Raw genomic sequence first — 13,367 nt, 5'->3', positions numbered from 1 at the left:
GGAGTTTGCACATTCTCCCATGTCTGCGCGTGGGTTTCGCCCCCAAAACCCAAAGATGTGCAGGTTAGGTAGATTGACCACGCTAAATTGCCCATTAACTGGAAAAAAAAATGACTGGGTACTCTAAAATGTAAAAAAAAAACTTTTTAAAAAAGTGGTCAAGACTTTGAAAGACAGGCCATCACTCTTAAATCTCTCCATTCCTTACGCCCGTTCCTGCCTGCTCTCTGCCGCACCCTCCTCTTTTCCGTTGCTTGTTCCCAACTCTCTCCAGCTGTTGCTGAATTCTTTTGGCCTTCAAATTTTCCGCAGATTTCCAGCACAAAATCAGCGTGCAGGCCTCTCCCACTAAGGACAAGAGGAAGATTCTGATCAGCAGCAGTTCAAGCCCTCCAGCAAGCCCCACCGTCATCCCACGACTCAGGGTAATCCAGTGTGAGTACTGAGTGGCTTTTGTGTGAAGCCATTCCTTGTGGGGCAAATGTTTTGCTTCCAAATTTATTCCAAATGTAACCATTTAAAAAATCAGCAAAGATAGTTTGATTTCATCAGAATTTGCCAGGCCAGCTTGTGCTATGTACCTCACCACTTGTTACACGATATAATATTGATGTCCCTTAATACATCAATATCAAACTGATAAATAAATGCTTCACATTAATGATACCCGGGCTACAACCAAATGTTTCTCACTGAGAACCATTGAATTCCTACAGCACAGAAGGGGGCCATTCAGCCCATCAAGCCTGCACCAATCCGCCAAAAGAGTACCCGACCAAAGCCCACTCCCTTGACGTATCCCCATAAACCCACCTAACCTACACATCCTTGGACACTAAGGAGCAATTTATCATGGCCAATCCACCTAAACTGCACATCTTTTGGACTGTGGGAGGAAACCAGAGCATCCGGAGGAAACATACAGGCACGGGGAGAACGTGCAAATTCCAGACATCTTTACTATTGCCAAAACTCTATCCAACTGCTTAAATTAAAAACAAAACTTGTGTTGAAAGTTTTCACGTATCCTCTAAAACGTATGGCTGCAGGTGCGACAAAATGACACTCTTTGAGCTTTATTCTTATGTTTAAACAGTCTCAAACTGTCTCCCTGTCACAACACACTCCTAAGTATATGCTCTCCACTAATAGTGAATGCCTCGCAGGTTACCACTCCCAAGGAGCTTCCAGTACCACTTGTGAGGCAGGTTTGGCTCTCTGGGAGTGGGCTAAGCAGATCTGACTGGCCTTGATTTGCCAGTTCTCCTTAAGGACACTAGATGGTGCCGTCTACAGATGCAAAGCAGCCCAGAGACTTTCAGGGAAGGAGGAAAAGCCAGCAGTCTGCCTCAACTTGTTTATCATCACAACATCTGTGGAAAAACCTCCCTCATCTTCAATGCTGACCTGCTGCTGATACTGTGGGAAAGGGGGAAAAAGTATAAATAGAACATTGAGATGAAATCGATTCTAAATTATGACAACGGCAGTTTGGTTTTCTGTCCCATTTCTTCCCCTTTGACCCCACTCTTTCCCCACTCTTCCTCCCTCTTCCCACCTCGATCTCCCTCTCTCTCCCTCTTTCCCCCTCTCTCTCCATCTCTCTCTCCCCACTCCCCCCCCCCCCCTCACTCCCACACTCTCCCACTCTCTCTACCCTCTCTCTCCACCCTCTCTCTCTCCCCCTCTCACCCCTCCTCTCCCCCTCTCTCCATCCCCCCTCTCTCCCCCCTCATTCCCTCTTTCTCTTGTTCCCTCTCTCCTACCTGTCTCCCACCTCAATTTGTCATAATATACACCAGTATATCATGGTGCAGACACACACTGATGGACACACAGTGGGACCAATCAACATACACAACACTGCAGCCAATCACCAATGAGAGCACACGCACTATAAAGACAGGGGACATCAGAGTTCCCGCTCATTCGAGTAGCAGCTAGCTAGGAGCACAGAGCTCACAGCCTGCAACACAGACATTCACCATGTGCTGAGTGCATCAACTGGTTAGGACAAGGCAAAGGTATTTAGTTAAAGCTGGTATCGTATTTACCCACAGTTCAAGTATGTTTAAATAGTTAACCTTTTAATAAAATAGTGTTGCACTACTTCAAGTGTTGGTGACCTGTATGTGATCCAGAACACCCAACACATCACAACTCACCCGCATTCTCGCCCTCTCTCCCCCTCTCTCCCCCTCTCTACCCCTCTCTACTCCCCCCTCCTCTCCTCCTCCCTCCTCCCCCTCTCTATCTCACCCTCTCTATCTCCCCCTCTCTATCGCCCCCTCCCTCTCCCTCTCTCTCCCCCTCTCTCTCTCCTCTCTCTACCCCTCGCTCTCTACCCCTCGCTCTCTACCCCTCTCTCTCTACCCCTCTCTCTCTACCCCTCTCTCTCTTCCCCTCTCTCTCGCTCCCTCTCTCTCTCCCCCTCTCTCTCTCTCTCCCCCTCTCTCTCCCCCTCTCTCTCCCCCTCTCTCTCTCCCCCCTCTCTCTCCCCCCTCTCTCTCCCCCTCTCTCTCTCCCCCTCTCTCTCTCCCCCTCTCTCTCTCCCCCTCTCTCTCTCCCCCTCTCTCTCTCCCCCTCTCTCTCTTCCCCTCTCTCTCTTCCCCTCTCTCTCTCTCTCCCCCTCTCTCTTCCCCCTCTCTTCCCCCTCTCTTCCCCCTCTCTTCCCCCTCTCTTCCCCTCTCTTCCCCCTCTCTTCCCCCTCTCTTCCCCCTCTCTTCCCCCTCTCTTCCCCCTCTCTTCCCCCTCTCTTCCCCCTCTCTCTCCCCCTCTCTCTCCCCCTCTCTCTCCCCCTCTCTCTCCCCCTCTCTCTCCCCCTCTCTCTCCCCCTCTCTCTCCCCCTCTCTCTCCCCCTCTCTCTCCCCCTCTCTCTCCCCCTCTATCTCCCCCTCTATCTCTCTCTCTCTCCCCCTCTCTCTCTCTCCTTCTCTCTCGCCCCCTCTCTCTCGCCCCCTCTCTCTCGCCCCCTCTCTCTCCCCTCTCTCCCCCTCTCTCTCTCCCCCCCCTCTCTCTCCCCCCTCTCTCTCCCCTCTCTCTCCCCCTCTCATTCCCTCTTTCTCTTATTCCCTCTCTCCTACCTGTCTCCCACCTCAATTCACCTGCATTCTTGCCCTCTCGTCCTCCCATCTTTACCCCTCCCTCGCTCTCCTTCCCTCTCTCACCCAGCCTCCCTCTCTACCCTCACTTCTTCTCGACCCCTCACTCCCACTCTCCCACTTTCTCTACCCCCTCTCTCACCCTGCTCGCCCTCTCTCTGTCGCCCTCTCTCAAGCAATTTAAAACATAAAAGTTCACTTTCAACTCGTAACTCAGCTCCACGCAGAGAATGACATTTAAGGAATTCTCCCTGTACCCTCTCTGGGGGCAAAACAAATCAACCAATGCTTGTAATTTCTCAAACTCCCGATTGCTTTTCTCAACAGATATCAATCCAACTCCCTTTTTGAAGATGTCAATTGACCGTGAACGATATTGTTCAGACAACTTTGCAATTCATCTTTTTTTTTCTCATTCCTAATACTTGATTTTGCTTTGATAATATCCCCAATATCCAAAATATGACCTCAGTTGTTGGGGGAATAGTGGACCCTTTCAGTTTTTCAAATAAGTTTTGAAAGTAGTTCAGACTCCCACCCCTGGGGCGGGATTCTCGGACCCCCCCCGCCAGGTCGGTGAATCGCCGGGGGGCGGTGTGAATCCCATGTCGCCGCTCCGACGGCGGTTGCCGAATTCTCCGGTGCCGGTTCTTTGGCGGGGGCGGGGATCACGTCGCGCCGGTCGGGGGCCGGTGGCAGTGGCCCCCAACCCCCGGCGATTCTCCGGGCCCCAATGGGCCGAGCGGCCACCCATTCTTGGCCGGTCCCGCCAGCGTGAAACACACAAGGCCCATACCGGCGGGTCCTGGCTCTGAGGGTGGCCTGCGGAGTCTTCGGGGGGAGGGGGGGATCGCAGGGGCATCCGGCCCCGGGGTGGGGCCCCACGGTGGCCTGGCCCGCGATCGTGGCCCACCGATCTGCGGGCGGGCCTGTGCCGTGGGAGCACTCTTTCCCTCCGCGCCGCCTCTGTAAAGCTCCGCCTTGGCCCGCGCGTAGAAGAAACCCCCTGCGCATGCGCAGGGATCACGCCGGCGGCTCTGCGCATGTGCCAGAACATGCTGCCGCTCCCAAGCTTTCGGCGCCGGTTGGCGCGGCACCAACCACTCCACTGCCGGCCTAGCTCCCGGAAGTGAGGAGGATTCCGCAACCTCCAGGTGGCCCGACACCGGAGTGATTCACGCCAATTTTTGGCGCCGATACAGCCCACCCGCCAGTTGGGGGAGAATCCCGGCCCTGAAGTACGAGTAATGGTAATCACCCTAATGATAAGCAGAATATAATTCAAGCTGCAAACTACAAAGTCATTTGAAGAAGATAGTGAATTTGTTCGTTTTACAAGTATACAGTTTTCAAAACTACAGATACCCCTTAGGTTTGTGCAGTTCTGTGTAGTGAACACCCCCGTATCGATATGTGTATGTGGCTGGAAGTGTAGGAGACTGGAGTGCTGCACTGACTCCAGTCTCAATATTCAAACTGTAAATGAAGAACATTAGCCTCAGTTGTGCCTCGGTGACAGGGGGAAGATTTTTCAAAAAAAGAGTGATCTCATTATTCAAATAGGTCAAGCTAAAGAAGATTTCAGAAACATAGTGTGAATGCGAATGTGGGGGTAGTGAAGGGGCCACTGCTCCTTAAGGGCTACATATACTTTCCTGCAGGTGAGCTGACTTTTCTTCATACTGCTGTTCCCAGTATGCCTGCTCATGAGGGTTGAAGACTTTGAGCTTCGGTACCAGTAGCCAATGAAGTTCTCCTGGCTGCGCAAAGAGCACAAGGCATGTGTAGAGGAAGGGAAAGCCAGGCGAAACTCATGATTTATCCAACAGGCCTCTCAGAGTGGAGTGTTGCTTCTATGTTCAATTCAGATTATGGTGAGCACTCCTGATTTTAGTACTTTTCAATTGGTTTATGGATGGCACGGTGGCACAGTGGTTAACACTGTTGTCTCACAGTACCAGGGACCTGGTTTCAATTCCGGCCTTGGGTTGCTGTCTGTGTGGAGTTTGCACGTTCTTCCCATGTACGTTCTCCCTTCTCGGTGCTCCAGTTTCCTCCCACAGTCCAAAGATGTAGGGCAGCACGGTAGCTTTGTGGATAGCACAATTGCTTCACAGCTCCAGGGTCCCAGGTTCGATTCCGGCTTGGGTCACTGTCTGTGCGGAGTCTGCACATCCTCCCCATGTGTGCTCTGGTTTCCTCCCACAGTCCAAAGATGTGCAGGTTAGGTGGATTGGCCATGATAAATTGCCCTTAGTGTTGGGTGGGGTTACTGGGTTATAGGGATAGGGTGGAGGTGTTGACCTTGGGTAAAGTGCTCTTTCCAAGAGCTGGTGCAGATTGGATGGGCCGAATGGCCTCCTTCTGCACTGTAAATTCTATGATATGATAAGGTTAGATGGATTGGCCATGCTAAATTACCCCTTAGTGTCCGAAGGTTAGGTGGCTTACGGTGTTGTTTTTGGGGAGTGAGGAGTGGGTCTTGGTAAAGTGCTCTTTCGGAGTGTCGGTGCAGACTTGATGGGCTAAATAGCCTCCTTCTGCACTGTAGGGATTTTATGGATTCTAATCAACCTCTACATCTAATAGATCTGAAGAAGTAACTTTGGCTACACAAGGAGCTAAACTTCCTTGGTTGCCTGCTGTCCCATTAGCAACCCAAAAGTTGCCCAGCTAGATTTTGAAACACCAAGTCCTCTTTGAATTGTGTAGCCACAGAGTTAACAGCAGTGACTCTTCTCCCTTCCTGACATTTCTCTACTCAAGGCATAAAGGAAAACCAGACAGACCTCCAGCCCCCTCCATACCACCCAGCCTTTGCAAACCAAAGTATCAAGGCAGGAGCTCCACCCTGGAATTTGCTGGGATTCCATTCGGGAAATGGCCTCGGTTAAAAAATTGATGTTAGCACAGAAGATGATGGAAATTTTGATCATTTGGAACTGGACAGATCTATGAGGAATTTGTCTCATGAACTCTTCCAGCCAATTGCCCTCCGCATACAACTGCCCACAATTTGGTGCTAAGTAGCAAAAAGCATTACTTTAGGATGACCTTGAGAACAGGACCGATATTTAGCATCCAACACGTAGAGTGAAGCTCCAGTTCTAGGAGAAGAGACATAAGCTGGGAGTCGTTCAAGAGACAGTTGGAAGTACAAATGGGAAAGAGAGAGAAAAATGAGCGACTAAGGGAGTGTTTTTCATTAGCTAGATCTGGATTAATAAATGGCTTTGCGCCTCCATATTTGTCTTGTGGTTTGAATTGGGGAGCAACTCAATGGTTTGCAAGCATGGCTGGAGTTGGCAAGGATAAGTCACTCGAGTGTGATGGTTAAGAATGGGAGGGGTCATGACATTGGTCCCTCATCTCTGTGCCGTGTTCAAACAGTTTTCAGACCAGCAGTGTTTGGGTTTGCACCCAGAAAACGACAACGTGAGGAAGGATGCTGGAAGACCTTACAGCTGTGCACCTTTAGGAAGAGTTGGGTCGGAGATCATGAGAGTCAGGTGATGGGGCTCTAATGCATGGTACAAAGCATCCGAGCTATGTCCAGCACTGCAGTTAGAAGTACTAAATGTCTGCCATTGCTGGACAATTCGTTTGTTTTGTATAAAATTCCTACATGTTGAATAACCTTAAATTATTTCACCAGTGACTGATATGAAACTACTGGGATAAACGGCCATCTTTTTAACCTCTTCATAGTAACACCAGGTGAAAGCAATAAGACCTGGGGCCGCAGTTCAGTGTTTCAGCGAGAAGAATGTGACGAGGAAGAGAGAAAGGGGCATAAAAAGAAAGGCTGGACGTGGGGCCCCAGTTCTTTACAACAAAAGGATCTTGCTGGTGGGGAAGATAGGTAAGAGGAAAACATTGTACGATATCGACTCTGTGCCTGTTTACAACGTATGTTTGCCATCCTACGCGGTTACAGTGAATGGACCGCTCTCAACGATTGAAAATTATTTTCCAAATAATACCTTCAGAGGAAAATATGTTTCTTGATGTAAAAGAAAACTACAAAGAATTCTTCTAGGGTTCATTTAATGACTCCAACATTAGACTGCATCTACATGGAGGGTAGGCTGGAGATACAGTGCAACAGTGATTCTCCAACACTTCTTGCAAGTGTGCGTTTGCTTTATAACAGCAACTTGTATTTATATACAGTTAGGATCCCGGTCGAGAACCCAACTGTTGTCAATTTGGAAAACTGTGAGGAAATGTTACTGCACCACAGGAGTGATCCACTGACCAATAGGTATCTTTTATGTTGAAACAAACTTCAGTTTAAACACAGAATTAACCATCTTAGCAACAAAGAGATAGCTTTGCAATTAACAGTTACAACAGTTCTTAAGTAAATGAGAAAACCTAAACTTATTCTTAAACCTGCCACTCTGTTCCATTTAAGCAAACCAATATATTTCAAATACTACTGATCAATAAAGTTAACAACCAGGTTTTTATTTGCTTTTTTCTGAGTAGAATCTTTAGAGAGAACCTTTCAGGTTCAAAATGAACCACCTCTGTTCAGATAAGTGTAGAACCAACTGTCTTTTCAGATAGACCTGGCTCCTCCCATTAAGTACATCATCTGTACCCAAAGCATAAGGAATTATTTTGCCTCTTCTTACAAGATGTCCCTTGACATGTTTAGCCAAGACCAAACACAATACCCCTCATAAATTATCTACAGCCTAGAAGTCCTTCAAACCAAAACAATATTCCATTAGCTGACTATCTGTAAACAAATAAATGGTCTCAAGATTTATTAGCAGACCACTTTACCTGAAAATCAATTAACTCACTTTTACAACATCTTAATCACACTCTAGCAGACACACTGTCTGTATGCATCCTAACCAGGTTTTAATAACATTACTGCAAAAAATATAAAATATGAAAATTTCTTACAATCATCACAATAGAGTCTTTAAGGTCGGGAAATGTTCCAAGATTCTTCACAGTTAAGCTATGAAACCATGCCAGCGGCATATAAGGGCAGATGTCCAAAAACCTATTAAATTAGATTTTGAGGGGCGTCCTCGAGGAGGAGAGAGAAGTAGTGATGGAGAAGGAGTTCTGATGCTTAGGGCTTTTACAACAGAAGGCAAGGGGGACACCAGGGCTGACACTTTCTTTTAAACGCTGTTAACATTTGCTTTGGGGCGGGTTGAGTGTACTGAGGCTGTTGGGAAGCAAAGTGGAGCTGGGGCCACAACCTGATCATTCTAACTGAATGATGGAGCAGGCTCGAAGAGCTGAATGGCCTACTCCTGCTCCTAAGTTCCTGTGTTTCCTGGATGCGAAATAAAGCTCCCTCTACTGCACTCCTCAGAGTGCCTCAATCCTGCTATGGCACCATTGTGACCATTTAATGCCCCATAACCATTACAAGTACTTAGCTACAAAGGTTGTAGATCAGCATTTAATAAATTGAACCAGAGAATTCTCCTTAATAGTGTACCACTTAAAAGGGAATCATATTGATGGACTAGAGGAACATAAGGTGCCACACTCTTTGGAACAGGCTGGATGAATCAGGAAGTCTTTGCTGTCCATCATTTTCAGTCCATCATTTTCTGTATGTTGGGAAGTGAGAAGAGGAGTGCATCTTTTTCAGCAGGTAGACGCGTCTTAACATATATTTTACATAGAGTCAACAGCACAGAAGCCAATCATTCAACCCAACTGGTCTCTGTCTTGGAGGGGAACTTGCAGGTGGTGGTTTTCCCATGCAACTGCTGCCCTTGTCCTTCTATGTGGTAGAGATTGCAGATTTGGAAGGTGCAAGTAAAGGAACCTCTGAGTCGCAATGAATGGTACACATTGCAGCTGTGGTGCGCTCATGGTGGATAGGCTGAAAAGCAAGTCACTTTGTCGTGGGTGGTGTTGAGCTCCTTGAGTGTTGTTGGAGCTGCAGTCATCCAGGGAAGTGGATAGTATTCCCCTACACCCCTGACTTGTAGATCGTGAGAAAGACTTTGGGGAGTCAGGGGGTGTGAGTAACCTACAGTCCTTTACCCTGTCTCTGACCTGCTGTTGTAGCCATAGTAAGTAAGTGACGTAAAGTCGCCATAGTCCCAGATGACCATAGGCTACTTTCCAATTTGAGGCTGACTGGAGCTGATTTAGCCTGAGGATCAAAGGTTGAGAAGGCAGGGCCTTCATGAATAACCTCAGCCGGTACAGGAATTGAACCTGCGCTGTTGGCCTTGCTCTGCATCACAAACTAGTTGTCCAGCCAACTGAGCTAAGCCGGCCCTATGTAGCCGGTATTTTGTGTCTGGTCCACTTAAGTTTCAGGTCATTGGTTAACCCTAGGATATTGATGGTGGGAAATTCAGTGTGGTAATGCCATTGGTTGTTAAAGGGAGGTACATAGATGTTCTCTTTTGATGTAGATGGTCATTAACTAGAAGTTGTGTGCCATAAATATTACTTGCTATCCCTCAGCTCAAGTCTGAATGTTATCCAGGTCATGCTGCATGTAGGCATGGACTGTTTCGCTAATGAGGAGTTGAGAAAGGAACTGAACATTGCAGTGCACCCAAAGCATAAGGCATTTTTTTGCCTCTTACAAGATTACAATGAAGATCTCCACTTCTGATCTTATGATGGAGAAATGGTCATTGATGAAGCAGCTGAAGTTGGTTGGAACTAGGACACGAGGACACAACCTGAGGAACTCCCACAGCAATGTCCTGGGGCTGTGATGATAGACCTCCAGAAACCATAATGATATATCTTTGTACTAGGTTTGACTCTAGCTGGTGAAGGGTTTTTCCCCCTGATTCGTATTGACTTCAATTTTGCTCGGGCTTCTTAACACCAATATCTGTTAAATACTGCCTTGATGCTACAATTCGATTTGGAGCCGAGTAGTCCTGGCAGAACCCAAGCTGAGTATCAATGAGCAGACATTGCTGTGTTGGTCTTGATTGACATCGCTGTTGGACCACACCTTCCATAATTTGGCTGAAATTTGAGAATAGACTGAGAGGGAAATTTGACAGGTTGGACTTTCCACATTGTCCGGTAGATGTCAGTGTTGTAGCTGTATTGGGACAGTTTAGTTGGAGGGCATGGCTCGCTCTTGAGCACATGTTTTCAGCACAATGGCTGGGGTGTGGTCGGGGCCCATGTCCATTGCTGTTCCCATTGTACTTCATCCATGTGAGTTAATCTAATTGGCTGAAGGCTGGGCACCTCTGATGCTGGCGCCCTCAGGAGGAGGCTGAGATGGGTCACCCACTTCTGGCTGCTGAAGATTGTAAATGCTTCAACCTCATTCTGAGCTCTGCCATCACTGAATGTGGGGGATAGATGTGGAACCTTCTCGTTCTTAGGTTAGTTATTTAATTCTCTATCACCATTTGCAAATGGATGTGGGAGGACTGTTGGTCTTTGATCTGATCTGTTTGTTGTGGGACCGCTTGTTTATAGCATATTGCTTCCATTGATCAGCATGCATGCAGCTTCACCAGGGGTTGGCACCTCATTTTTGGGTATACCTGGTGCTGCTGCTCCTGGGCTTTCCTGCACTTAGTGGCCTGGCTTAGTGGCGTGATCTAAAGATAGTGGTAGAAGCCAAACATTGGGCCAAGTAGTTACAGATTGTGGTGGTAATTAATTCTGCTGCTGCTGATGGCCCACAGTGCTTCATAGCCGCTCAGTTTTCAGCTGGTAAGATTTATCCTGGTTTGTCCCATTTAGCCCAGTGGTAGTGCCGTAGAACACGCTCGTGGGTGTCCTCAGAGTGAAGACATTTCCACAAAGACTGTTCAGTAATCATTCCCGCCAGTGCTGTCATGGATTGATCCAACTGCAACAGGTAGGTTAGTGAGGACGCGTTTGTCAGTTTTCCCCTCTTGTTTGTTCTCCCATGAACTATTGCAGGGTCAGCCTGGCAGCTATGTCCTTTGGTACTCAGCCGACCCAGTCAGCAGTGGAGCCACCGAGCCAGTGAACCACTTGTCTGCCCATTCCACCAACCTTTCTGTGTTCCTTTGAAGTTCTACACTCTCCTCCATGCAGTTCACAATACACCCGAGCAGATACAGAAAAAATGTTTTCACTTGGAATAGTCTAGAACTGGGGCCATAAATACAAGATTGCCATGAATACAGTGACTGATTCAGGAGAATCAGGCGGCACTTTGGCACAGTGGCTAGCACTGCTGCCTCACAGCTCCAGGGACCCGGGTTCAATTCCAGTCTTGGGTGACTGCCTGTATGGAGTCTGCACTTTCTCCCTCTGTGTGCGTGGGTTTTCTCCGGGTGCTCCGGTTTCCTCCCACAGTCCAAAGATGTGTAGGTTAGGTGGATTGGCCATGCTAAATTGCCCTTAGTGTCCAAAAAAAAAGGTTGGGGGTGACAGGTATAGGGTAGATATGTGGGCTTAGATGGGGGTGCTTTTTCAAGGGTCCGGTGCTGACTCAATGGGCTGAATGGCTTCCTTCTGCACTGTAAATTCTATGTAATCCCGGCTTGGGTCACTGTCTATGTGGAGTCTGCACGCCCACCCCATATCTGCGTGGATTTCCTCTGGGTGCTCCGGTTTCCTCCCATAGTCCAAAGATGTGCAGGTCAGGTGGATTGGCCATGATAAATTGCCCTTAGTGTCCAAAAAGGTTAGGTGAGATTACTGTGTTTCAGGGATAGGGTGGAGGTGTGGGCTTAAGTCGGGTGCTCTTTTCAAGGGTCGGTGCAGACTAGATGGGCCGAATGGCCTCCTTCAGCACTGTAAATTCTATGATTCCAAACCAATTTACACAGGCAAAATGCAAGTGGATGTTGGAAGTCTGGAATGAAGAGAAAATGCTGGATAGCTCAAAGAGTCTAGTGGCGAGAGAAACAGAGTTAATGGCCTGGATTCTCCATTCTGGATGTGCTCCCTCCAGCGGAAAATCAGGGACTGGCCTCCGCTGGCACTGGGAGTGGGGCCAAGGTGCGAGTATCTCTCCTTAACCATCCAAATATATGCATTGTGGAGAGCTCACCTAATGCATTGGAATCCCGGTATTGGGCTGCCATTTTAAGTGGGCTGCCTGATCCTATGGTCAGAGTACTACCCTCTCTTTCCACCCCCCCCCCCCCCGCCACCACAATGCTAATCCCGCCTCCCTGCTGACAATTGGTGGCATCCTCCTCCCCCCCCCCTCCGCCAACCACAGGTATAACGGGTCACCCCCCCCCCCCACAGCACGCATGCATGAGGGTGACCCAACTGCCCCATCAGTCACCCCCTCAGTCACTCCCATCAGAGACACCATCAGTCACCCCTGCCTGAAAACTGAAGAGCAGTCCAGTGAATGATCACTGCATTTTCTCTTACCCTTCCCTAAAATCTGCTGCCTCAGACAAAAGTGTTTAAAGCAATAGTTGTTACAAGTGTCAGATGCTTCCTCAAAAGCCAATTACACTTGAAAGGGCTTAAAGTCCCTTTGAAACTGCTTCAAATCCCTTGACAACCTTTAAAATTCAAAACTCCCATTCAATATCACACAGCAATATATTTCACTACCCCTATCAGTCACCTTATCATTTGCTCGAAGATAAAAATGAACTGGATTTATTGGGAGGTTGGGAAGGGAATAAAAGCTGCAATCTACAGTGTTAGAATAATTACGTTGATGTAGATTGTTCTATTAGTCCAGAGATAGCTGCTTGGTGGATTGTTTATCTATCTTTCCCTTCACACTTGAATGCATCTGCTTTGATGCTACCCACAGTGTTTATAAATTCTTTTGCTTTAATTGACAGCTCCTCACCACATCAAAAGGAGCTAAGTGGTTTCACTTCCTCTTATTCACAGCAGAAAACACCGGGCCCAGCTTCAGCCCTCAACCCCCGGGCCTCCAGGCAACTTCGCAATCCTAGAATGGTCATCATGACTGGTTTTTGATTTTGTGCCATCGCGTCACTGGGGCTAGGTAGGGGGGGCGTCATCACAAAGGGCTGGAAGGTGTAAAGCCATTTAATTATATTTAATTAAAGGACAGCATGGTGGCACAGTGGTTAGCACTGCTGTCTCACAGCACCGAGGTCCCATTTGATCCTGGCTCTGGGTCACTGTGTGGAGTTTGCACATTCTCCCCGTGTTTGTATGGGTTTCGCCTCAGACAAAAGTGTTAAAGCAGCAACTTTATAAGATGTGCAGGCTAGGTGGATTGGCCACGCTAAATTGCCCCTTAATTGGAATAAATGAATTGGGTACTCTTTAAAAAAAAAAAATTTTGAAAATTAATTAATGGAAATC

At 48.0% G+C, this 13,367-nt stretch overlaps 1 protein-coding gene across 2 annotated transcripts in view; it reads left to right on the top strand.

Annotated features, from left to right (window-relative positions):
* map3k9 (mitogen-activated protein kinase kinase kinase 9) overlaps positions 1-13,367 on the top strand; it is a 274,576-nt gene that overhangs the window by 239,873 nt on the left and 21,336 nt on the right. Inside the window, exons 7-8 of one of the 2 annotated variants that reach the window (XM_072486002.1) lie at positions 313-435; positions 6,810-6,963. In XM_072486002.1, the coding sequence (XP_072342103.1) occupies positions 313-435; positions 6,810-6,963 (277 nt within the window). The remainder of the gene's footprint in view (positions 1-312; positions 436-6,809; positions 6,964-13,367) is intronic. The other variant, XM_072486011.1, reaches the window with a different exon arrangement.

This window comes from Scyliorhinus torazame, chromosome 2 (assembly GCF_047496885.1).
Source record: "Scyliorhinus torazame isolate Kashiwa2021f chromosome 2, sScyTor2.1, whole genome shotgun sequence".
NCBI classification, from domain to species: domain Eukaryota; kingdom Metazoa; phylum Chordata; class Chondrichthyes; order Carcharhiniformes; family Scyliorhinidae; genus Scyliorhinus; species Scyliorhinus torazame.
Note: the sequence above shows the minus strand (reverse complement) of the source record. Positions and strands in the feature narration are given on the sequence as shown.